The sequence below is a fragment of the Pteronotus mesoamericanus genome, unplaced genomic scaffold (assembly GCF_021234165.1).
Source record: "Pteronotus mesoamericanus isolate MK-2021 breed Mesoamerican mustached bat unplaced genomic scaffold, CSHL_Meso_final scaffold_36, whole genome shotgun sequence".
Classification (NCBI taxonomy): Eukaryota; Metazoa; Chordata; class Mammalia; order Chiroptera; family Mormoopidae; genus Pteronotus; species Pteronotus mesoamericanus.
Genome location: NW_026555313.1, coordinates 15,877,811 through 15,905,504, shown reverse-complemented (window position 1 = coordinate 15,905,504; position 27,694 = coordinate 15,877,811). Strand labels below are relative to the sequence as shown.

Sequence of the window (27,694 nt, the reverse complement as noted above, 5' to 3'; positions counted from 1 at the left end):
GGACACATAAAGCCCTATTTCTTGTTTCTATGATATTCATAATATAGATCACATTTAGAAATTCTGGAAATAACAAATGAAAATAAGATAAATAGGAGTTTGAGGATGTAAAAGATGAGAGAGATAGTTACTGTGTGCTGTCAAATACAGTAGTATCCAATAAGTAACATAGATACAAGTATTCAATAGCTGGTAAAATTCCTAGAAGTCTGCATATTTAACTTTTATTTCTTTGTCTGTTTTAACAAATGAGCTCAAGGATCCTGATGGAAGCACAGGTTGTTTCAAAAGAAGATCTAAGTGAGCCATCCGCTATCATGTGTCCATCAAATTAGTTCAAGGCTTTGACTTCTTCTTGTTCTTTATTTGACTCTGGAATCATTTTCCTGTTGGTAGTAACATGAGTCAGTTCTAATACACAGAACTCCATAGTTGTGAACATCAAGTGGCATGGAAACAGCTCTTGAAAGTTTCCCCAATAACGGGTTTGCTGTCTTGGATTCTGCCTAGGCATTCAATTTTGCAACCAAGTATAAACATATGGGAGAGAAGTGGTTATTCTACTGTAAAGTGTGATTTGAAGGGCAACAGAGAAGACCTCCTAACCCTAAATATGTTTTGCTCACCCAAGAGTCAAACTTTGGAGATTTCATCATTGATGACTGACATCATTGATGACATCATTGATGACTGATGAACCCATTGTTCCTTCTAATCATTCCTCTTTATAATGCAAATATTCCTGGAGTTGATAATAAACACATTGCTACTAAAATCTCACTCTGTACATACTTTCTAGTTCCTTCTTTTTGACAGAAGGGGACTTGGGTTATTTTAAGGTCTGTTGGAGAAGGGACAGTATGGGTGCATCTGTGTAGCTACCAGGGGTTTGGGCAGACAGGAAGGGATGGAAGGAGGAAGAAGAGGGCAGAATTAAAGATTTTACAATGTGTCTAAAATATTTCAAAGTTTAAAAAAGTTTATATACTAATATACAGTATAAAACACCACTTTATAAATCAGATAATGTCACACATTTTTGAACTATTTTTTTATTACAAATATTTTCCAAATTCCTACATGTAGGTAGTGTGCTAGGCACTTTGGGTGACTCAATTTCTAATGGAGCTTACAATACAGTCATAGACAAGTTAAAGATATGTGAAAAGTTAAATAACAGCTCAAGAGATACTCAAAGTAGAATAATTATAAAATATGAGCACAAAGTAGTGCTTGATCAATTGCCAAAAGATGGTAACAGTATAAGAAGCTCAGAGGAAGAAGATATCACAGTGGAATGGAATGAGATTTAAGGCTTCAGGACAGAGGAGGGAGAGAGAACTAGCAAGCTGACATACAAAAGAAATTAAGTAAGGATTCAAATCATTAAGGGAATTATCTTTTCAAGCTGTGAAATAATGTTTTACTTTTAGGTAGCTCCACATGAGTAGTAGCAGAAATGTTCTGATCAGTCCTGCAAAAATATGCACAGAAATCGAAGGCCCCCAGAGGTATCTGTTTATGCTATTCAAGGGGCAGTCTTTGTCCATTATTTGAATCAGGCAAGTGAATCTTTTGATAGAACTTTTGCTTCATCCTTAGAACTTAAATTTAATCATCTGCTAAAATAAGAGTAATTAAGTTCCTGAGCATTGTGTAAACAATATAGCTAGGTGATTGAATCATCTTTTCATTTTTTCAAAATTTTAAAAATTAGTGTAGATATATTAATTTTTCTTTAATGACATTTGATGACTTAAAGGGAGTCAGCCTCAATACCAGTGAGATAAGAACAAAAATCCTATTACTTTCTCACTGTTCTCCCTGAAGGTAGTTTGCAAATAAATACTTGTCAAATTAATGTTGAGTTAAAAACATTGGTCTTCAGTCATAATACAAAAACTGAGATTTTTTTTATTAATGATTTACTAGTGATAGTTGGTTTCCTTTAAACTCTTCTGAACCATGTGCCTGGTCCTGCTCTAACACTATTCCAAGGACAGAGCTATTAATCCATCACTTTGAGGGTAAAGCCCTTGCTACTTGAATTTAGATTTAGAACTCTAGGTATGCCGTTGGTGATATCAGCATTGACAATCTAGAAGACCTTCAGATTCGCTAAAGATGGTGGGGTTAGGTGTGGGCATGGGAGAGAGGGGCTGAGAGGGTGAGAGCAGGTGAATACAATAACCCAGGTTGAGGAAGCCAGGGAAGAGAATAGGTACAAAGTTGATTTACTTTCCTGTTTATAGCAATTTATGCTTGCATATTTTACAGGCTTTCATGTAGATGAAAGGTAACTTTATTCAAGGCAAGAAATCCCTAAATTGGTGGGAAGGTTTTTAGAAGATTTGAGTGTAGGGGGCAAAGTGAGTAAGAGAAAAGAAGTGCTTCTTTACGGGGAAAAGAGAAAAGTGAGGATATTTGCCAGAAGTATACTTACTTTGCTTTGTGTACTTTGGTCTTTGGTTTGTAAGGAAGTGAGACCAGTTCTTTCTAAACAAAACAAGAAATCAAAAAGGAACTGTTTTACTCCTTGCCCTGACTGAAGTTTAATTGAAAAAATACATGAGGTAAAATTGTCACAGAATTTATAGACTAGCATCTTCCCGCTGGGGACTGTGGAGTCAGAAATGTGCCAGATTAGGGATTTGGGGTTCGTTCAGGAGAATGTACACATTCATAAGTTTACAGGGTGCAATTATTGTTTTTTATTAAGGTTGTTTCTCTTCATTTAGCATTTGCTTTTACACGATCATGGTAAAACAAATATCAGCACTGCAGTCGCCCGTGCTGATATAGGACAGCTTTACACTGTGATAGTAAGCTCCCCGGCAGTAACCCTCTGCCGGCAGGGCTGGCGCACTCTGGAGATGTCTTTGGTTTACCAAGGATTGCCAAATTATCTGATGTCTGCACCCTGACCCCTTCTAGTATATAAATGGTTCTGGAACATGTGTATCTAGATTTAAGGGGTCAATCTCTGAGAATTTACCATAGTTCACCCCCGCCCCCACCAGACAGATTTATCCAAATGTCTCACTATCAGTCTCACCGAGATCCTTTCTTCTCTTTGTTTTCTTAAGAGTTGGAGAATCTCATCCCTCCTTTTAGCCTGTTTAAAGGGGGGGGGGGCAAGAAAGCAGGTGATTCTTTGACTCATCAGTAAAGTTTTGTGTTCACCATGGATAGAGTTTTTTCCTTTTTTCTTTTTGTATTTTGGGGTCAAATTTAAAAATATTTTTTTCCATGACAGATTTGTACTTTTCACTTGTAACACAATGCAGTTTTTATTCCAGAGAATGATGCTCTGCAAAATATTTTGATTTTGATCCAAAATAAAAGGTTTCTTATCTAATAATTAACTTTTATTGACTTTAATACATGAACTATGCTAAGAACTTCATATATATTACATCATTATTTTACTATAATAACTCATAGATTTGGCTACTGTGATCCAATTTTACAGATGAGGAATCTGCAACTTACTAAGGATAAATAGCTTACCCATGCTATTAAATGCAAAACTGGATTTGATACCAGCTGTATTTGACAATGAAGCCCAAGCTATTGACCACCACACTAATTAAATTTCCATTAAATGGTAGCAAGATATAAAATCAGCAAGCTCAAATAATATGCCACCACTCATTTCATGACAACAGCCTCATTCTAGTAGCTTGTCTATGAAAGAGTCTTGTTCTCTCATCTCTCCTGCCTTAGATATTGAGACATGCACAATCTCAGGTAAGTTCTCCTAAGTATAAAATACTAATTTAATGCAGGCATAAAGATTTATCAAGATATATACTATATAAAAAGAGGCAAATACAAGTGCCACAATTTTTTTTCATAGAATTTAGTTACATTCAGTTTGGGAGATAGCTGGGCAGAATATTTCATCGGGAGTGTTCGAGAATGAAAGAAAAACTGGAGAATCTGACAAATAAAACTTGTAGCTTCAAATGGCCAAATAAAATGAAAGAAGTTCTGTATAGATCAGGACTAGAAGAAAGAGGTTTCCAGTGCAGATGGCAGCGAAGGCATGTGGTACTTGCATCCTTCCACAACCACATCAAAAATGCAACTCAACTACAGAACAGCCATCATTTAGAACTGCCTGATATCTAGCTGAACGGAAGTTCTACAACTAAAGACGTAAAGAAGCCTCATGAGAGAACAGAATGGTCTCGTCGGACACCTAAGTGAGGTCGTTAAAAATCAGGAGGGATATATTGGCTGCCAGGATCCCCTGAGGATCAAATGTTCCCAGCCCCACACCAGGCCCCATAGCCCGAGGCTTCATTGACAGGAAGAGAATTCCCCTTAACTTTTGGCTGTGATAACCAGTGAGGATTGATGTTGAGTGAGATGGAGGTTTTCTGGAGTGTCAGGATTTCCTCTTAACAGGCCATCACATGGACTTACTTGGATTCACTCTCTCTGAGTTCTTGTACCAGGGCAGCAGCTTGAAAGGCACTAGGGACACACAGGAATGAACTGAAGTGTCTGGCATCAGGTACAGGGTTGGAGGGGCAGTTTTCTCCCAGACAGAAGTGCTGGCAGAGGCCACTGTTCCTTTTCTGAGCCCATCCTCCCACCCCCACAACAGAGCCAGCAGGCAGGTGCCAAATCTGATTCTCTATTGACCTGGCTATCACTGTTCACCCAGCCCTGGCAACTCCCTGATGTCCGGCCCCACCCCACCCAAGCTGTTTCCAGTGGCTTTTCCAAACAAATGGCCTGCCACAATTAATCCTTCAGACTTTTCTGAAGTCTCTCCAACAAGCAGCATCTGGCCCTGGCATGCCCCATACCCCTTGCTAAGTGGCTCCATGCCTGACACTGCCAGCATCCAGCCTTGGTTCACAGCTTGGTCTCTCCTGGGCACCTCCAAGCCCAGCACAAGTAGCAGCCACCTGCAGATTTCTTTGTAGCTTATGCTGGTGGCCCTGGGCAGAATGCAGGTGGTGGCTGACCTTGCCTCATGGGAGGCCCCGGAGCCAGTCCACCCAGTGGACAGCTTCAGACTATGTAGAAGCACCACATGACTACCTCCACAAATGACAAACTCAAGGGGGCAGACTCAGTGGGCACCAGAGCCCCACTGAAATAAGTCCTGCTTCATTAAGAGGGCCCTGGTGGTCCTCTGTTAACTCTGTCATCCTCCATGGTGGTCTCAGCCAGTTCTGGCAGCCAATCAGCATGCAATTAAATTCCTTCCCTTGATGTGCCAACAGCAATCAAGGCTCAACCACAAAAAGAGGGTGTTCATTGCCCACAGGGAGGGAGGTGCACCTGGAGGGCACAGCTTGGATGAATGGGAGTGCAGTGCCACTGGATCCTACAGGATACATACTACATGAAGCCACTCTGCCAAGCCTGGGAGATGTAGCAGCTCTACTTAACACATAGAAACAAACACAAGGAGGGTGCCAAAATGAGGACACATGAAAACATGTCCTAAATGAAAGAACAGAACAAAACTCAAAAAAAAGAGAACTAAACAAAATGGAGACAATCTACTAGATACAGAGTTCAAAACATTGGTTTTAAGGATGCTCAGTGAATTTAGGGGAAGAGTAGATGAACTAAGAGGAACTCCAAGCATAAAAAGGGAAATGAAAACCATAAAAATATCCAGTCAGAAATGAAGGGTACAATTACTGAAATGAAGAATAATTTACAAGGAATTAACAACAGAGTAGGTGAAGCCAAGAATCAAATCAGCAATTTGGAATATAAGGATGCAAAAAACACTCAATCAGAACAGAAAAAAAAAGCAGCCTCTGAGACAACTTCAAGCATACCAATGTTCATATCGTGGGGGTGCCAGAAGGAAAAGAGAAAGAGCAAGGAATTGAAAGCCTATTTAAAAAATAATGAGAGAAAACTCCCCTAACTTGGTGAAGGAAATAGACATGGAAGCCCAGAAAGTGCAGAAAGTTTCAAACAAGATGAACTCAAAGAGACCCACACCAACACATATCATAATTAAAATGACAAAGGTTAAAAACAAAGAGAGATTCTTAAAAGTAGCAAGAGAAAAGCAGTAAGTTGCCTACAAGGGAGTTGTAGGCAACTTGACAGTTGATTTCTCAAAAGAAACTTTGCAGGCCAGAAGGGATTGGCAAGAAATATTCAAAGTGATGAAAAGTAAGGACCTATAATCAAGATTCTCCACTTAGCAATGCTATCATTAGAATTCAAGGGCAGATAAAGAGCTTCCCAGACCAAAAAAAAAAGCGAAAATGGTTCATCACTACCAAACCAGTATTACATGAAATATTGAAGGGCCTTCTATAAGAAAAAAAAAGATCAAAGGTATGAACAATAAAATGGCAATAAATACATATGTATCAACAATTGAATATAAAAAGAAAAATGAAACAAGCAGAACAGAAACAGACTCATAAATACAGGGGACATGTTGATGGTTGCCAGTAGGGAAGAGGGTTAGTGGTTGGGTGAAGGGATTAAGAAGTACAAATTGGTAGTAACAGAATAGCCATGGTGATGTAGAGTACAGCACAGAAAATATGGTCAATAATATTCTAACAACTATGTATGGTGCCGGATGGGTATGAGATTTATTAGGATGATCACTTAGTAAGTTATATAATATCTAATCACTGGGATTTATACCTGAGACTAGTATAACATTGTATGTCAACCGTAATTGAAAAATAAAAAAAATGATTTAAAGAAGATTAGAAGCAAGAAATAACTGAGCATAGACATAGATTTGTCATCACTAGGTAAAAATTCTAAGTCGTCCATTGGTCTACTCAAATTTATTGAGCACTGAACTATTTTCCCAGGGTTTTTGTAACAAAGTGTCAAACTGGGTGGCTTAAAACAACCTATTTATTGTCTCACAGTTCTGAAAGCTGGATGTCCAAAATCAAGGTGTCAGCAGGGCCACGTCCCCTCTAAAACCTGTGGGGGAATCCTTCCTTAGCTCTTCCTGGCGTCTGGTGGTTTGCTGGCAGTCTGTGGCATGCCTTGCCTTGCAGCTGTGTAACTCCAATCTCTGCCTTCATTGTCACATTGCTTCCTTCCTGTGTGATTCTGTCTTCACATGGCCATCTTATTCGCACACCAGTCATATTGGACTAGGGGCCCACCCTATTCCAGTATTAACTTCTTAACTCATTTTATCTTCAATGACTCCGTTTCCAAATAAGGTCACATTTTGAGGTACTAGGGGTTAGTACTTCAACACAGCTTTTTTTGAGGAACCCATTTCAATCCATAATGAGCACCTACGACGTCACATTACTGTGTAAGAGCTGCACAAAACACAATTCCTACCTGCAAAGAGATTGCAGACTTGTGGAGAAAAAAATAAATAGTTCCAATGTGCTATGTTGGTGTTAGTATAGAGTGCAGTTAGGGAACTGAAGAGGGATCCTTAATTTCAGGCTGTCAGGGGAACTCGGAGAAGATGTCCCAGAGGAGGTAATGTCCAAGCTTGGACCTGAAAGTGGTGATCACCAGATAATAGAGACATGATAGAAAAGAAAGAGCTCTTGAGACACAGGAAATGGTGTGCAAAGCCCCAGAATCTGCTGCATTGCTAAGTGATTCCTCAAGATGAATCTTCAGTCCTGATCCTGGCAAGGGAAGCTTCAACCCTCAGGCAGGCTCTGAGACGAAGGAGAGGAGGAGCCAGTGCAAGGGCAGGAGTAATCAGCAGCCAGACCTGGAATACTGGTGCTTTGGCTTTTCATTGTACTGCTCAAGTAGTCTTAATCTGATCTTTTATGAGCCTACAAAGTTTTTATTTTATTTATTTGGGGACAAGATTTCTACTTTTTATTTGAATATTAGGCATCATATATCATAGTTATTGAAAGAAAAGAAGTTCAAGGTATTTTTAAAACTAAGCTAAATTTCATAATATCTGTCAGCTTGCTATGGACTGAATAAAATAATGTCTGTAGATAAAGACCTAGGTTATTTTCAATGTAGGTATTAAATGTTAGTTTCATTTCCAATTTTTCCATTGCATATGTACTTAATTAGAATCGATTGCTCCCATACAGTGATTACATAGCACTTTATATCTGTATTATGGTATTGATCTTGCTTTCCCTGCTTTATCTCACAGACACTGTCTTTTTCAGAGTCTTACTTACCTTTTTATACTTCCTTAGAGCTTAGCAGTGCTTACTATGTTATATTCAATGATTTTTTTTCTTGAATTGAATTGAGTCATGATATATGAATTAAATCATTACACTGTCTAATACACAATTGCTAGCATGAGCAAAAAAAAAAGTTTTTGAAAGTGATACTAAACAGGGACAAGTTTAATTCTTAAAATCCCTGTGAACAAAACTACGTGATTGTTTTCTGTGTAGCCATAGGCAAATTATGTTGTTATAATGATTCTAATATAAAAGTAACAAATATTTAATTACAGATTCTAAAATAAGAATAAAAAGTTCATTCATTTTTTATTTTTATTTCAGGTCCTTTTTATTATAATGGATTTTAGTGCATAATAAATTTTATAAAATATAATATTATATAATGCACCAGAAACAAAACTTTCAAATATGACTTGATTTCTGCTTCCTGGACATGTTTCCTGGGAATGAACAATAAAACTACTGTAAACAACTGTGTCATTGCCCACTAGTATAAGAAATCTCTGCCAGAATAAATAAATTCAGTGGTGAGAGAAAAATCCTTAAATTTACCTTATTAGTAGGGATAAATAACTTACTTGTTAATTTCATAACAACAAAAGAATTTTCATTTCTAATCATAGTGTTTTCCTTGTGTCCATTACTGGAATTTTATAAGATATTTTAATGTATTAATTAAAAAAATAATACAAAAAGGGGATGAGAATTTACACTTATAATATTTTAATACTGAGTATTTTCTTATTTATATTTATACACTATTTTTGAAAAATAAATTATCTGATAAAAGTTGATTCCAGGAAATTAGAATATGGTAATTTATAAATTTCATATCTCCTAAAAGGATAATGAATTTTAATATCACTTATAGAATTATTTAGTTCTTTATTTTTGGCTATTCAAAGCCAAACAACTTGGGTGGAAACATAGATTATTGAAGTCAAATCCATTTGGGTTTGAATCCCAATTCTGCTGTTTGATCAATGGCAAGTAATATCTTCATTATTTCTCCTGGCTTCTCTTTCCCTCTCTCCAACTGTAATCACTAACCCATGGGTTAGAAGTTTCTGGTTTTGGGTAAATCAAAGAACAATTTCTTTGAATCTTGGATCTCTCATCTATAAGAAAAGTTGTGAAAATTGGAGGTAACACCAACATTGCTTAACATAATGAACGGCATGTGGTGGATAGTTAATAAATGGTACTTATTATGCTGTGTTGACGATGATGGTGATGAAAGAAAATTTTTCTTTCAATGCTTTCAAAAATGTGGAAGAGTGGGAAGAGGGAAAGGATGGATTGCCCACCTCCTTTATGCAGGCATGGAGGATTTCTGATCATCCAAGCTTAGACCTGTGGGAGAATTGGTGAATAGAGTTTGAAGGAAAAAAGGAGAAACAAGGAGTGATATCTAAGCTCTTATTTGCCCTGAATTATGTAGTAAAAACTCCTCTGTCCACAAATTCTCCTGTGTATCATAAACTTTCTCCTCAGTTAATCTTTAAGGAGAAGAAAAGCTCTTAATATACACAAGACTTTAAAAGAAAGGTCCTTTCTTCTTAAGACCTTGTTCTCATATGAAAAATGCATTTCTTCCATGTCTTATGGTTGACATTTTTTGACTAAAGCATTCCTCAGAAATAGTATATGGTAGTGTTTATTTCTCTGATTACCTATCTACATTACCAAAAGAAATTTTCTTTTGATTACCATAGTTTAAAAATTAACTCACTGAATTTAATCTTAAAATATAGCAGTATTGAATTGATTTCAAAATCAGCTCTTTGCTTAGTTACTTGGCAACCATCCCAATACTGAGAATCTAGAAACTCTTGAAACCAGTATGATATAGTAATTAAGCATCTTGGCTCCACTGTCAGACACACCCAGGTTCAAACTGTGGTCATTATATTTTAAATGTGTGACCTTGAAAAAGTCACTTACATGTTTGAGCTTCAGCTTCCTAACTGTAATAGAGGTAATTTAATGGTTCTCTGATAGAGTTTTTCTGAGAGTTAAATGACAGTGTGAGTAAAGGGCTTATAGTTTATATGCTATATAGTTAGTTCTCAAAAATATTATTATTATATATTGAGAGGAGCAGATGGTCTGAAAGCAAAAAAATAAAAATGAAGAAAACAGAATAGGAAGTACTGGGGGAAATATATTAATTCAAAGGGAAAATTTTAAAAAATTCTTTACTCCTTCCATTGAATATAAATGTAATGTATGCTCATGGCACAAATGTCAGAAAATGTTAAAAAAAAAAAGCACAAAAAGGAAGGTAACATTTACACAAATCCATTGCTGAATCTTAGTATATGTTTAAAATTTTATAACATGCAAAAGTTTTAGAAACTTAGAGAAGCTCCAAAATAAGTAATCTAAGGATTTAAGATTACTTATCAAAGGGGGAAGGGCAGCTAGGGATGCAGTGGGCTTGTTTAATTCTCACAATACGCAAAACATGCTCAGTGATGCAAAGAAGATATCAGTCCAATTAAAAAAAACAAACAAAGTACTTAGATCAATGGAACAGAATACAACCCATGCCTATATGGTCAATTAATCTATGATGAAGAAGAAAGAACATACAAAGGGGTAAAGACAGTCTATTCAATAATTAGGAAAAAATTGGATATATACATGCAAAAAATGGAACTTGACCACTTTCTTATACCATATAAAAGAATAAACTCAAAATGGATTAAAAACTTAAATATAAGACCTGAAAACATAACACTAGAAGAAAACATGGACAGTAAACTATCTGACACTGCATTTAGTAATTTTTTTTTTTGGATATGTCTCCTTAGATAAGGGAAATAAAAGAAAAAATAAACAAATGGGACTATATCAAACTAAAAATTTTTTGCACAGCAAAGGAGACCATCAACAAAACAAAAAGGCAACCTAGTGAATGGGAGAAGATATTTGCTAATGATACATTCATAAGGGGTTAATAACCAAAATATATAAAGAACTCACACAACTTCACACCAAAGCAAACAAACAAACATACAAACAAAACCCCCAAACAAGCTGATTAAAATGGGCAGAGGACTTAACTAGACATTTCTCCAAAGAGGATCTATAGATTGCCAATAAACATATGAAAAGATGCTCAACATCACTAACCATCAGAGAAATGCAAATTAAAACCACAATGAGATACCATCTCACACCTGTCAGAACAGCTGTCATCAATAAATCAACAAACAAGTGTTGGCAAGAATGTGGAGAAAAGGGAACTGTTGGTGAGATTGCAAATTGGTGCAGCCACTATGGAAAACAGTATGGAGGATATACAAAAATTAAAAATAGAACTACCATATGACCCAGCAATCCAGCTCCTGGGTATTTATCTGAAGAAACCCAAAACACTAATTTGAAATAACATATGAACCCCTGTGTTCATTGCAGCGTTATTTACAATAGTCAAAATATGGAAGAAACCCAAGTGTCCATCAGTAGACAAAGAATCATGCTAAGTGAAGTAGGTCAGACGGAGAAAGACAAATACCACATAATTTCACTTGTATATGTAATCTAAGAAATAAAATAAACAAACAAAACAGAAACAAACTCATAGATATAGAGAACAAAATGATGATTGCCAGATAAGGGGATTTGGGGGGCTAGGGGAAAAGGATGAGGGGATTAAGAAGTACAAATTGATAGTTACAAAATAGTCATGGGGATGTAAATAAAGCACACCATAGGGAATATAGTCAATAAATCTTAATAACTATGTGGGTACTAGACTTACTGGGGGGATTAATTCATGAGTTATGTAAATGTCTAATCAATATGTGGTACTGAAATGATTATAATATTGAATGTCAACTGTAATTGAAAAATAAAAATATTAAAAATGGGTAAAGAATAATTGAATTACAATGGTACTTTCAAACTCATGAGCTTTCTAAGATCTTATTTAATATAAACTAAATATCTATGATAGGATTTTTGCCTACTAATTAACTATAAAATAAGAATTACATTCTAAATTTAGAAAATTACCTAAGAAGACTCAAGTTTCTATTGTTTTACAATAGAAACAAGTGGTGGTGAGGTCGTGGAGAAAAGAGAACCCTAGTACACTGTTTGTGGGAATGCAGACTGGTGCAGCCACCGTGGAAAACAGGTTGGAATTTCCTCAAAAAGCTGAAAATGGAACTGCCTTTTGACCCAGCAATTCCGCTGCTGGGATTATACCCTAAGAATCCTGAAACACCAATTCAAAAGAACCTATGCACCTCAACATTCATAGCAGCACAATTTACAATAGCCAAGTATTGGAAACAACTTAAGTGCCCATTAATAAATGAATGGATCAAAAAACTATGGTACATTTACACAATGGAATATTATGCAGCAGAAGGAAAGAAGAAACTCCTACCCTTTGTGACAGGATGGATGGAACTGGAAAGCATTATGCTAAGCGAAATAAGCCAGGTGGTGAAAGACAAACACCGTATGATCTCACCTATAAGTGGAACCTAATCAACAAAATAAACAAGCAAGAAGAATATAACTGGCAACACTGAAAGAAAAAAATAAACTAATATTAACCAGAGGAGAGGGGGAGGGGGATAATGGAGAAAAGAAGGGGAAGGGTCAAGTCAAGGAACATGTATAAAGGACCCATGAACAAAGCCAAAGTGGGGAAGGACTGAGGGTGGGATGGGCAGGGGAAAGTGGTGGTGGGAAAATGGAGACAACTGTACTTGAACAATAAAAAAATAAATTAAAAAAAAGAAAATTGAGAAAAAAATAAAAATACATACACAAAAAAAGTATGCAATGATTGGGAGTTAAATATCCCATAGGATCACTAGGGAATTTTAGTTCTTATTCTACAAAAAGTCTTCTTAGTAGCTTCTATTTTTATTCTACATTACAAATGCAATCATGTGGAAGGTGAGAAATTTTCTTGTCTTACGGTAAAGCTATGTATTAGTAGAAAGTCTCACTTTGGGCTTGATTCCAAAAGGCAGTATGCACCTCTTAGCTTGTTGATTCTGATAACAGAATGCTTCAACTATGAATATACTCTGTGCATTTATTGCCATTCCCTGTGTCTATTAATTAGAATCTGCTATGTAGATTCTATAATTTCTATATAGTAAATGTATATCTATTATAGTAACATACAGAACTTTTAGACCTCAAATTATCTGCTGTGTACTTTAAAAGATAGCCTGAGTAATAAGTGAAAACACTTTCTCTAGCACTAATCTGATTTTTAGAAGGTAGACCTAACACAGTCATCTATGGGAGTGGATGAAAGATGTTAGAGGTTTATTAATCAGAGAGAGGAAGAAAGCTAACTTGCAGGGGAAAAAATGCATATCTAAGCACCTTTCCATACTTCCTGGAAATTGCTTGATCCTGGCTCATTTCCCAGCTCTGACATATATAATTTTCATTAAAAAAAATGACAGCTTACTAAAATGAGAAAAACATATTAGCCATTACAAAAGAAAGAGTTGATACATTTTTCTTAAATGTAGGTTTCAATGAAATACGAATTTATCTGTTTTGAAGAAGAAAAAATGTGTATTTTCCTGGTTCTGTTATATATTTTTCTTAATTCTGTTATATATAGTTAATGGAAAACTAATAATAATTACTTGAAGAACATAGATCTTGTTTTAAATCATTTACACAAAACAAATGCATCACACAGCAAAGGAAAACATAAACAAAATAAAAAGACAACTCACAGAATGGGAGAACATATTTGCCAGTACATCTAATAATGGGTTAATATCCAATATTTACAAAGAACTTAAAAAAACTCAACACCCAAATAACAAACAACTAAGTTAAAAAGTGGGCAAAAGACCTGAATAGACATTTCTCCAAAGAGGACATACTGATGGCTAATAGACATATGAAAAGATGCTCAATGTCACTAATCATTAGAGGAATGCAAATTAAAATTACAATGAGATACCACCTCACACCTGACAGAATGGCTATCATCAATAAATCAACAAACGAGTGCCGGAGAGCATGTGGAGAAAAGGGAACCCTTTTGCACTGTTGGTGAGAATGCAGACTGGTCCAGCCACTGTGGAAAACAGTATATAGACACCTCAAAAAATTAAAAAGGGATCTGTCTTTTGACCCAGCAATCCCACTCCTGGGAATATAACCAAAGGAACCGGAAACACTAATTCAAAACAACATAAGCAGCCCTCTGTTCAGTGCAGTGTATTTATGATCGCCAAGATATGGAAGCAGCCCCAGTGTTCCTTAGTAGATGAGTGGATAAAACAACTGTGGGACATTTACACAATGGAATGCTAGTTGGCCATAAAAAAAAGAAAATTTTACCCTTTGCAACAGTATGGATGGACCTGGAGAACACTATGCTAAGTTAAATAAGTCATTCAGAGAAAGAAAAATACCATATGATTTCATTCAAATGTGGAATCTAATGAACAAATTGAACTAACAAGCAAAACAGAGAGAGACTCATAGATGGAAAGCAGATGACAGCTAGTCGCAGGGGAGGGGGTGATGAGGGGGTAGAAGGATTGAGCAAAAAAGAAAAAAAAGACTCATGGATATGGATGAGAGTGTGGTGATTGCCGGGGGGAGGTGGATAGAAGGTACTAAATGGTAATGGAGAAAAAAATACAATAAAGATTAAATTTTTAAAAAATACATGAAAGTACAAGTATGTAATTTTAAGAACTGCTTTAATGTTGCTTTAAAAGTCACTTATTTTTTTAAAAAAGCAGTGAGGTTTGAATTTTAATGTTGAGAAACGTGAACATAAGATGAGCATGACATTTTAAAATTCAATAAACTATAAATATATGTTAAGGATACTCTATATATGGCTGAATTACTACTACTGATGATTCAGTCTGCAATAATTATCAAGACTTGTCCTTGGCAAAAAAATAATTAAGATTTTCATCATGCTGAGAGTTACACAGATATGATGAATGGGCCAATGAGATTGCCTTTATCTTTCAGGTATCTCTTTCCCGTTGTGCCCTTTAGGCTATAAGGAGGAGGGGTGGGGGATTCCCCTTCCAGATAACTCTATCACATCTCTGGCTCATATTTCTCTAGCCCATTTATTCACAGGCCAATTGATAGCTCGAATTTGCTTATCTTTGCCTATATCAAAGGTACCTCAAACTTAGTTAAGTCTAAACTGAACTTTTAACCTCTCACTTCCTCCAGAAACAGTTCAACACCTGCTCTGATGTTCCTTGTTTCAGAAAATGGCACCACCTATCCTGTTAAGCAATCCAGAAAATGATGAGTTATCTTTGATACCTTGCTATACCTCACATTCTGTATCCAATATGTAACTCAAGCCCTAGTTATTTTACTTGCTCATTATCTCTCAAATCTCCCTACTTTTTCCCAATCCAAGTAGCCCCCACCTCCTGGCTGATGACTGCACTGGCCTCCGCTCTGGTTTCCCCTCTTCTGCTCTGCCACTTTCAACTGTTCTCCATATCAGTCTCCTGAACGTTTTCAAACAAACCTCATATTATCTTCCCCTTACCGAAAACCCTTCAATGACTTCTTGTTGTTCCTTATTATTGCCTAAACTTCACATTACCACCCTGGTCTTCAGCTTCTGAAACCCTTCTAGAGGCACAGGGTCTTTGTATGGCCATCTCTGCTGCCTGGAATGCTCTTCCAATGGTCCCTCCACCCTGTCCTTCTGGCCAAATTAATGCCCACACTTCTTCCCAATGTCAGATTAATGTTTGCAGAAATCCTCCCTGATTCCCTTAATTGGATTAATAGTGCCTTATTAAATGTTCTCCTAACAACATATATAATTTTTTCATAAAAATCTCTCTCCTTGATTAGATTGCAAATTTCATATAAGGAGAGCTTATATATTTAAAACGTATGTGTGTGTGTTCATCATTGTGTTCCAGTGTCTAGCAAATCTTTTTTCTTCTCTTTTTACTTATCCAGTGCTTTAAAAACATATCCTTTATAATTAAAGTTTCAAAGTTTAGATATACAGTAGTCCCAGCTCTTACTTGTGGTTTTGCTTTGATGGTTTCAGTTGCCTGTGGTCAACCCTGTTCTGAAAATATTATATGGAAATCCCAGAAATAAAGAACTCACAAGTTTTAAATTGCATGCTGTTCTGAGTGATGTGCTGAAAACTTGTTCCCACCCAATCTGTCCCACCTGGGATGTGAGTCATCCCTTTATCCAGTGTACCCACAGTGCATATGGTACCCACCCGGTAGTTACTTAGCTGTCTCAGTTATCGGATCGATTGTCATGGTGTTGCAGTGCTTGTGTTCAGGTAACCTAATGCTTAATGCCTTATAGTATCATAATGCTTATGTCATTCATCTCAGTTTATCTCATTACGTAGGTATTATATCATCTCACAAAATCACAAGATGAAGGGTGAGGACAGTACAATAAGATATTTTGCTCTGGGTGCCCCTTCCAAAAAAAAAAAAAAAGATATATTGGGAGAGAGAGAGACCACATTAACATAACTTTTACTATAGTATATTTTTATAAATGTTTTATTTTATTAATAGTTATTGTTGTTAATCTGTTACTGTGCTTAATTTTTTAATTACTCTTTACCATAGATATGCCCATATAGGAAAAAGTGGTTTAGAAAGGGCTCAGTGCTCTCTGTGGTTGCAGGCATTCACTGGGGGTCTTGGAACACATCTTCTGTGGGTAAGGGGGCACTACTGCACTATCCTAAATAACTTCCAGGTTTTTTTGAATAAATTACTTAATCACTGTTACAATGAAGATATGCCTTTTAAAAAAAAGTTATTCAACAGAGTTTATCTCAGTAGCAGAATCAACTGTTTGTAAAATGATTCTTAAACAATATTTTTTTGTTTGTTGTTTTCCCCCATCACAAATTACCACAGTCATGTCTATTTGTTTGCTTATATAACAATGGCTCTAAAGTAGTTTTCACGTAGTAACACAGCAGTTTATCTATGTGACAGTAGTTTGGGGGAAGAGTATGTGATTCTAGTACATGGAATATTGTCTTGTCCCCTGTGTTCAATCCCTTGTCTTGTTTCCTTGTCTAGTATCTCAGCTACTCTGGAACAGAGGTCCTGCCTTATTTTCCACTCCTGATCCTGTATCCTAATTACTATAACAAGGTTTCTCTTACATGTTGTCGAAATTTGGCACCATGATCTTAAATTTCTAACTATTGCCTTTTCCTGGTATCATTTCCTTAAAAGACCATATGATGCTTACCTGCTATGACTTTATTCTGTGACCTACAAATTGTATTTTCTCTCTTTTTTGTTGCTTGCACATCCTTTTGTACAACTGACTAAATGTTCATTCAGTACTTATGACTCTGTCAGTCCTCTAAGCCTTGGTCAATCCTATTTTGAACTATTGTCCTCTGAAATGAGTACCTCATATGCCATCTAACTTGAGGAACTGGGCTATCATGCAGGATCCTTGACCAGACAAGTTAAATCATCCATTTATTCATTCGTAAGCATTTATTTGATAGGCTAGGAGATCATCTACTATTTGTCAGTCTCTGTGATTATAAAGTCAAAGAAATCATGATTCTTTTCATTAAGGAACACAGAGCCTCCAGGAGAAATACATCGACTACACCACAGCACTAAGCATCAGGATCTTGAGCCAGCAATGTACAGGGTCCTAGGGAAGCACAAAAGAATGGGTATTTGTTCAGACTGGGAAATATGTGAGCGTAAGAAAAGACTTGAATGTGAACATTGACTAGTTTTTAAGTAAAAGTAGGCATTAGCTAAATGGGACGAGTAGGAGAAATGCACTTGCAGGTAGAAGAAATTGGAGGCTCAATGTCACAGAAGCATAAAACACCTTGGTCGGTTCTTGGGACTACCAGTGGTTCCAAATGGCTACAGTGTGAATGGTGCCACAGGGCAACGGTGGTAAATGAGGGCAGGGAGGTGTGGCAGGAAACAGATAGTGAAAGACTTTGTACATTAAACTACAATTTAACCAATTTTAGTAGTCAATTCTTGTTTGCAGTAGCTATGATTTATAAAGTTGCTGCTAACACTGAATTAGCAAATACTGAACCATTGATCCTAGTTTCCTGACTGCCTTTGGTCACATTTCATCAATGGATCAATATATAATTTTGTTTTATGTGTATTTATCTTTAAAGACACCTTTTAAAAAATACATTGTTGATTCTTCAATATTGAACTCATGGCTAGCATCACTTATAACTCATATCTGAACAAAACTTATCTAATGCATATATTTTTCCCATTAGATACATCACAACTTCTTGTACTTTGGAGCACTAGACAGTACTTCAGCACTTGGAAACTTTTTTTAAACAGCCAAATACTTTTTAAGAAAGCTAAAAACTTGGCACTAAATAAACTGCACAAAGGAAATCTATTCATAGTATAAGAGCTGAAACAAGATGGCAGAGCATCATCACCTCATTCATCCTCAGCTAGAAATGTGTACATTTGGGCAACTCAAAATTTTCACTCTTCTGTGAACATCCATCATTGACCATGAAAGCACCATGAGTATGGATTTTGGACTTACAAATAAATAGTAGATAGTAAGTGGCTGTGCAAATTTTAACACAGTGGCTTGAGGAAGCTGTAAAATCTCAAGAGCCAAATAGAAAAATGACTGCATCATCTCCAGTTCTGAGGGCATTTTTGACTATCTGTCATGCGACTAACATACCTTACCACAGAAAAATGATAAAATGATGAAGTAAATGTAGATACATAAATTGTTTCACTTTATTACCTGGCTATGCTATAACTTGCCCATGATTTTTCATCTTGCCTTTGACAGAGACAAAGGGAAAAAAAAGAAAGTTATATTTTTGATTTCAGGTATGTCATGATTATTTTGAGTCACATGATCCACAGAATAATCCAGTTCTTTAATAAATTCTATTTGATTTGCCCTGCTGCTTTCAAGGTATTTACTAATTTGAACAATAAGGTTTATTTATCTGAAATCAAATTGACATTACTGCATTTATTTTAAAAAATACATGATCCTGCCCTGGCCAGGTGGCTCAGTTAGTTAGATTGTCATCCAGTACACAAAAAGGTTGCAGATTTGATCCCTGGTCAGGGTGCATATAGCTCATGGGAGGCAACAAATTGATGTTTCTCTCTCACATCTATGTTTCTGTTTTTATTCCCTCTCTCTAGAATCAATGGATATATCCTTGGGTGAGGATTAAAAAAAAATAATATAAGATTCTTTATAAGATTTTATTTATTTATTTTTAGAGAGAAGGAAAGGGAGGGAGAGGGAGAGCAACATCAATGTGTGAGAGACACATCAATAAACGGTTGCCCAACTGGGGACCTGGCCCACAACCCAGCCTTCTGCACTGACTGGGAATTGAACTGGTGACCTTTTGGTTTGCAGGATGATGCCCAGCCTACCTAGCCACACCAGTCAGGGCCATGATCCTCCCCCCTTTTTGTTTTGCTTCATTCTGCATTTAATAGTTTAATTCAATCACTGCAAACAGATAATTACTATGGGTCCCTGTGCAATTGTACCTTAGGGTTTTAATTTTGTTCTTAAGGTGAATATGTCTAGAAGATAAAGTATACAGATCTTTGGGGGAAAAAGAAAGAGATGCATGTGGGGACATGACCTCATTCAACTCTGGGGCTGGGTCTGTATAGAGCAATGAATTCAATGACTTGATCCCAAATCTAACTCCCTTTCTCCAAGTATGTTTTCATGGACTATAGGTGTTACTAAGGAAGATTAAGAGGAAAATCTTGTCTGTCAGCTAAACGTGTTCTCCAAGATTAGATATGTTTGAAAACAAAGTGGTACCGTAGATAATATAAAAGAGTAATTAATATTTGTACTGTATAATCTTTTAACTATTATTTGCTTGTTACTGTGAATGCACAGTCTGTGTTTGTGATTCTTCCACTTGAATTCTTTGATAAATTAGGAACAAGAATTTAAATGACTAGATAGATTTTGTTGGAGAAGGAGAAATCTACCACTTCCTAATGGTATTTGTTTTATGGGGGAAAAGGAACTGTATTAATACTACTTTAAGGTGGGATAGTAAAACTAAAACAAAGCCAGATAACACTGTTACTGAGAAAATTTAGGTTTGTCTGGGAAGCCCATCCCAATTAATTTGACACCAAAGAAGATTTTCTTTACTTGAGTTCCGTACATCTCTGGTTTAGCTCTAGGACACTGACTTATAGTGATTCTGAGTATTCCTCAAGTGTAGAATAACATTAAAGTTTTATATCCACTTTCATGTTTCATTTCCTAAAAATACACCTTATCAACCTTCTTAGGATCTTCCTCTTCTAAGAATGTCCTTATCATAGTACAGTTTGTTTCTGGCTCATGGTAGTGACATATAGCAAATTCACTTTTGATTTAGACTTATACTACGGTCAGTACTGGTTGTATTGGACGTGTGATAGGACAGATTAAAACCCCATTCCCAATAAAGGGTTTATCTGAGGTGTTCATATGCAGATTGAATAATTTCCTTGTAAAAATATTTTATATTCACTCATATAAAATTTTGATTCCAGGTGAACATTTCCAAATATGTCATCTGTAAATATGCCTTAAAATACTGCTCTGATTTCTTCTTCTTTCTCCCAAGAAATGCATAATTTATTATGCTTTTCATAGCAATAATCATCTGAAGAGCTTTCTGAAAGGTGGCAAAACCAGAAAGCAATTAGTTTTATGATTTCAAAGAATGAGCTGACTATTCATTTATTACAATGTTTTCAGACTATTTTAGAACTCTTGAAGGAAGAATAATGATCCAGTATTGTGCTATAAGATTTCCTTTATAAACAGAGTAAGCCATCTAATCTTGACAGATTCAATTGTTTTTGATTTTCTGCCATGGATATCCATCACAGAAATAGAAGTTGTGATTAATAGCATTTTGTCCACTAACCAAAAGCATTTATAATGTATACCTGGAAAACGTTCCAAAATGGAGGGTAACATTAAAGTTTCAAAATATTTCAACAACGGAAAAATCAATATCAGTTGAGGAGAGAAAGCTATAAATGTACTTTTAGGAGAGATAGAAAATAAATTTTTAGATTTTCATTAATTTTAAAGAGATAGTGGAAGAAAAAAAAAACCTTTAAGAGAGTTGATGGGAAATATTTTTCCCAGTTTAAAATGAAAATTATTCCAGAAATTTATTTATCATGTAGGTGTTCAAAATATGTGGAAGATTCTCCGAAATCATATGGATCATTGTAAATGTTTTATTAGTTAAAAAGAACTAAAAAAATTCTAGAATAGTCGTGGTAGCAGTGCAGTGACAGTACTTTCTATAGACTTAGAAAAGCAGTGGTACCTTAAAATTGATTCTATATTTCAGTAACTACATGAAGTCACCTTTCCTCTCACATATAGAGCCATGAGATAAAAGCAAAACTGATAAGAGAGGTGATGTGCTAAAAATGGTTCTAAAGCAGACCTGCAAACAGGTTAGCTTTTGAGAGTATTCTTGCAAAAAGTATTAGCCTGGAAAATTTGCTAGATGGATATATGTGGAAAGGCTAAACAAAATGGAGCTATTATTGTATAGAGCGTATATTCACTCATTCATTAATTCCATTATGCATTTATTTATTCAATCAACAAATATTTGAGTTTCAGTTACTGGAAAGGCATGGGTGTTAAGTGAGTAAGAAATGGCTTCTGCACTCATAGAGGGAAGAAAATTAACATTTGTTGAGGGAAAACCATTTTTCCTCACATGCTTTATGTCTTACATTAACTTTATGAGGTGGATATTTTTACCATTGCTCCTTTTGTATCTGAAGAAGCTGAGCCTCACAGGTGTTTAATATATTGCTCAAAGTCACCCGAGTAGTAAGTGGCAGAGTCAGACTTCCAAACCGGTTTGTCTCCAAAGCCCACTACACTATAGTGCTTGTAATCTAGTGGGAAAGACAGAAACACACTCAATTATCTGTAACTCAGATAATAAACTGTGATACATACTAGAAGAGGGTAGATGGGACATGCTATGGGAGCACAGAGAAGGAAGCTGTTCATCTGCTAGTCTCTAGATCACCTCTGGGAAGCCTTTACATTGAAGGTGGCACTTGAGCTTGGTCTTGAAGATAAATGGATAGGAGCATTGTAGATAGAGACATAAAAGTGCACTGCAGGTTAAAGAAACAGCTTATAGTCCGCAGGGCTAGGAAAGATGTTTTTCACACTTGTGTTCCTGCAGCAATTTTGAATTTTAGAATATTGGGTGGCATACCTGACCAATGCCATGGCCAGCAGTCATTAAACACAATGAGTCTCATGGGCTCTGGAGTTGGGATACAGGCTTTGAATCTAGGCTCTGCCACTTCCCTGTTGTGGAAACTTTGGAAAGTCATTTAGGCTTTGTTTGATTAAATGGGGATAAGCATCATGAGGCTGTTTTAAGGAGAATATGAGTAGATGTGAACTACTTAGCATAGTAGTATATTAGCACATTGCCTGGACTCACTGAATTGGCTATAGGAATACTACATCACAGTAACATTTGAGGATATATAAAGAGCATTCAGTTATTGCAGGATTCTCTTGGTTGCTATTTGCACCATGACATTGTTTGAAGATGACTGACTAAACTCTCTTTTATGTTCACAAAGCACAGTTTTGATAACATTCTCTCTTTTCTACTGCCTTGCTGTTTTGTTAGATCTCTTCTACTCTCAAAAAAATAATCTTCTATACTGCATTGCAGCACCCACTTGACTTAATGTACAATTTGGCAGATATCACAGAATAATGTGTATGTATAGGTTTAGCAAAAACATATTTTACTCATTCAACTTTGGTAGCATATATGGGAAGGGGTACACAATGTGGCCTAGCCTAGTGGTTGTGAACCAACTGTAGAGGGTAGGTTATCTTGGGGGTGGGAAGGGGTATAAGGGATGGAAGAGACTGGTAGGAAAAGTCAGTTGGGTCATGGTCAGGTTGGAAAGGAACTTGAATGCCATGTTGAAAGGTTTAGTCTTGATCCTGCAGACATAGAGAGCCATGGAAAAAAATGACAGTAGGTGTGTGGACTGCACTGTATCCCTGTCGAATCCCCACGTTGAAGCCCTAACCTCCCAGTGTAACTGTATTTGGAGATAATAAGGTAAAATGAAGTTATCTAATATAAGACTAGTGTCCTTATAAGAAGAGAAAGAGATACCGCATCTCTCCTTCTGCCTTGTGAGGACACAGTGACAAGCTGGCTGTCTACAAGCCAGGCAGAGAGGCTTCATCAGAAACCAACTCTGGTGGTCCTTTGATCTCAAACTTCCAGCCTCCAGAACTATGAGAAAATAAAATTCTGTTGTTTAAACCACTTAGTCTGTGGTATTTTGTTATGGCAGCCCCAGCACTATGGTGCTTAATATAGTAGCCATATCAGTCAGCCCCAGCAGACTAATATAGTAGGAAAGCAACGTAATTGGATTTGGGATTTAGGAAGAGAACTAGTGAAGTATGGAGAATTGTTTTGCATATTCTTTGTCTGGTCAACTCTACACATTCTTCGAAACCAACTCCTTTGAGAAGAGTCCTTGATTCTTTAGGGTTGTTTTAATGTCCTTCAATATGTTCCTATAGTATTATGTGTACACCTTTATCATAATAATATATCATAATTCTTGACTTTAATTGGCTATCTCCCTGACTAAGTTGTAAACTCCTTGAGATCAGGAACCACATTTTATCTTTGCATTCCCAGAATCTAATACAGCACTTGACACAGAGCAGGTTCTCAATAAATATCTGTGGATATTTAAGCAGGTCATAAATTGATAGAACCTGAGGCAAAGAAACCAGTTCTAAGACTAATGATATAGTTGTTCATTAGCAGAACATCCACCTGTAACTCATGCCATATTGTCTTAACTGTTTGACAAAAGATAAAAAAGTTGATAATAGTTTATCTTTAACCTTTAATTTGTAATCCCTTCCAAAACTGAAAATAAATGAAACTTTAACTCCAAAAGTGCTGAAGAAGTTGATATTTAATGATTTTGCCTCACTGAAAATTAGGCTCCTTCCCTCTCTTCAAGTACTAGCATAAATATGCGGTACCTAATACACTTTTGAGAGAAGAAAATGCTGACTAACTATTTCTAATTACCTAATTTGTTTGGAGGAATCACCAATAGTCCACAAAATGAATTAATCTAATCAGCAAATATAGATGCATTGTTCTGTAATTTATGCAGAATTCCCGATAAGTCTTTCAGAGTTTGCCAATATGTGCAATGATTAAAGACATTTAGGCCAAAGTGAATCCTCTGTCTTTGCCTTTACAGTACAAGAATAGTCACAGAAATGGAATTTATCCATTAAACAAACAAAACATTTCTATAAATCACTGCATTAATTACTGAGTTAAAGACTGTGACTGCATCATGAAAAGCAAACAAAGGATATTACTAAAAAGAGACATATTCAGTTGATTTGACGCCACCAATGTATTTAGTTTCAGCCCTTAGTGAAAATCGTTCTAGATGACAGACTCATTCCTCTGGTCATTTAATTTTGACCTATTGAGATGGTAAATTATGTTCAATTTTTCCTGATCTTACACTATTTCTGTTCTTAGAACATTGTATATGGTTTGGGGTCTTATTGGATTGAAAGTATGTGAATCCATTTTTCTCCATTTCCCTTTAATTCTGTTGTTCCTATATATCCTTAGGCTTTTGCAGAGGCTGAGAATAGCCATAGTTTAATAGAATTTCTTAATCTTCAATTAAAATTCTAGTAAAGGTTTTCCTATTTGCTCAAGAAGACATACCAGAAATGAAACATTTATATAGACATATGTTTAAAAAGAATAATTGGGGTTATTTAGAAAGTTTAATGAAAATGAGATGACCTTCTGAAATGCTGGCCTACCTTTTGGAGATACTTTTCTTTTTCCTCAATTTTTAGGGTTTCAGCAATGACATCTGTAGCCTCTAAACAACATAAAGTCAAATTCAATCTGAAATAATTTTATTATGATTTTACAATAATATTTATATAAAATTGCATAAAGATTGAAACATAATACATACAATAGAAAGGTAAACATAAATATGTACTATGTCTTAAAACTTTATAAACCAGATTCATAAACAAATGGAGATGGAATTAATTAGCTATGGCTCCAGGGAACTTCTAATCTCTTTACAAGATAAGTAAGGCTGAGTTCAGAGACATGAAAAGGTCTCTAAAGAGAACATATTTGCAGTATCAGAGATTCTAATTTCCATATTCCTATTCAGCTTGCTATAGGAATTTAGGCATTTTCCTCAAAATAAATAGGGTGGTTCTTGAAACAGGGTTTTGGTATGTAATTCAGAAAGTTATGCCAAAGTGTAAAATTGTATTCTTATACTTACCATCTCTTCTGAAGAATCTCGGAATCAACATGTTGAAAGGTATAAAACTTGGTACTTACTGTTTTTCTCAAGGAAAAAAGACTGCAAGTAACTCTTCTCTAAAAATTACAAAAGAATAGAAATCATTGGAAAACCATAGTATTAAAAGTATTTAAGCTTTTTATACCTATAAAAATTGCATAGTAACAGCTTCCGTATCTTAGGCCTTACTAAAGTCTTATAGGCCAGGGAACTTGGTTCCTAATATTGACTCTGCCTTCAACTTTCTCCAGGGATTGCATTTGAACTCAATTATGTAAATAATTATTCTTAATACCCTTTAAGCCAAGATATAACATTTCCCCAAGTTATTCCATACCCTTTGGCCAAGTAGATGCATTGCCTACAGGATACTTGGAGGTGTACTTTTAGGTGTAACAAAGATTTTGAGTAGAAAGATTGCTGAGAAATTTTAAGAATTATTTGTATAGGGTTTTAGACATTTCAAATGAAAGATGCTCATTTTAGAATTAGGTTTGACAGATAAACAAATAAAGATGATGTGGTACATATATACAATGGGATATTAGCCATAAAAAGAATGAAATACTGCCATTTGTGGCAACATGGATGGACCTAGAGGGTATTATGCTAAGTGAAATAAGTCAGAGAAAGACAAATACCGTATGACTTCACTTATATGTAGAATCTAAAACATAAAACAAACAAATAAAGCAAATGAACAAAAACAACAGAAACAAACTCATAGATACAGAGAACAAATTGATGATTGCCAGATGGGAGGATGGTTAAGGGGATAATGAAACAGGTGAAGGGATTGATAAGAACAAATTGCTAGTTATAAAAAATAGTCACAGGATATAAAGCACAGCATTAGGGAATATAGTCAATAATATTGTAATAAATACTTATGACGGGTCTAAACTTATGGGGGTGGAATCACTTCCTAAGTTATATAAATGTCGAACCACGATATTGTACACCTGTAACTAATATAATATTGAATGTCAACCGTAAATGAAAAAAAAAATTCTTTTAAAGAATTATGTTTGGCATATGTTTTTCCTGGGAAGGACTCGAGTATCTTCAGTGTTGGTCATGGTGGAGGCAGAAATGATCGACGGGATGCAGCTACTCACCAGGAGCACTGCTCTTAGACAACCCGGCCACCGGCAGACGCTGAGCGCTACCTCCGGACAGCACCAACTGGGATTCATTAGGAGGATACATTGACGCTGAGATCCAAAATTGCTTGGCCAAGTTGGTGTCCTGTTCTGAAGAGCCGCTGAACACCAGTAATCCCTGGGGACAAATTTCACAGGACTCCTTTCCTGTGCTAGGGCTTGCTCCGGGCCTCGTTTCCATGGCAATTGCGGACGCTGCTCCCAGCTCCCAGGCCTCTTTCCTCGCCCCGCCTCTCGGAGAACGGTCAAGTTGGCAACCACCGGCTAGAAAGCCCTTAATTTCCTCCGTACATGTTGGGGTCCAGCGCGCGTTGGTGGGCTCTCTGAAGCCCACTTCTGCACCGATCACAGGCTTCGAGACCAGTCTTGGCCTTGGCGTCCAGATAGGGCAGTCAAAACATCAACTTTGGGGCGTGTCTTGTTAGTGTGAGTGGAAGCATTTCAGCTCTCATATCTCAGTCAGCCTTCTACCTGCCTCCCCTATTTTCCAGCTTCCATCCTCCAAAGATTACCTTAGTAAAGCTTTCAATCCCTAGCCCCACTGCCCCAATCCCCCTTCCACACCAGATCACCATAGCTCAGCACTCCCTACAGGGAAGTTCTGTGTCTGCTATGGTTGGAGAATATTAAATAGGGCAGTTAGCATCCTATTGGGAGCTAGAGATCTGAACTGGACGAGCAGGTATCCATGTATATAGTTTTTGTTATAACTGCCCCTGCCCCACCTTCCCAATCCTTTAAGACAAATCTTAGGAAAGAAACTGGATTTATATTGTAACTGCATTTACCAGTTGGTCCCACTAAAAGCTGCCTAGACTGCAACAGTGTAAATGATTACTTAAAAGGGATATGTCTGACAAGTGGACTCCATCCTTCCATGTAAAATATTTTAAGAAAAATTTTGTTAATGCAGTCTTATAAAAACATT

General features: G+C 36.3%; 1 protein-coding gene across 1 annotated transcript; it reads right to left on the bottom strand.

Annotated features, from left to right (window-relative positions):
- Nucleotides 1–204: 204 nt before the first annotated feature.
- Nucleotides 205–26,947, bottom strand: HOATZ (HOATZ cilia and flagella associated protein). The gene is made up of 6 exons (XM_054592237.1): nt 26,722–26,947; nt 25,642–25,680; nt 25,095–25,156; nt 3,056–3,115; nt 2,444–2,496; nt 205–386 (listed from the first exon to the last, which is right to left on the bottom strand). Exons 1-6 carry the CDS (start codon nt 26,945–26,947, stop codon nt 332–334), a joined length of 495 nt encoding a protein of 164 aa, XP_054448212.1. The 3' UTR covers nt 205–331.
- Between the last annotated feature and the right edge of the window lie 747 nt (nt 26,948–27,694).

Excerpts from the sequence above, each read along its gene's own strand:
- HOATZ (XM_054592237.1), bottom strand. The coding sequence starts at position 26,947 with ATGGAAACGAGGCCCGGAGCAAGCCCTAGCACAGGAAAGGAGTCCTGT. Across the intron at positions 2,497-3,055 it reads AAAGAGAAGAAAGGATCTCG|AAAGAACTGGTCTCACTTCC; the intron begins GTGAGACTGATA and ends TGTTTTGTTTAG. Across the intron at positions 387-2,443 it reads ACCAAAGTACACAAAGCAAA|GAAAATGATTCCAGAGTCAA; the intron begins GTAAGTATACTT and ends TACTACCAACAG.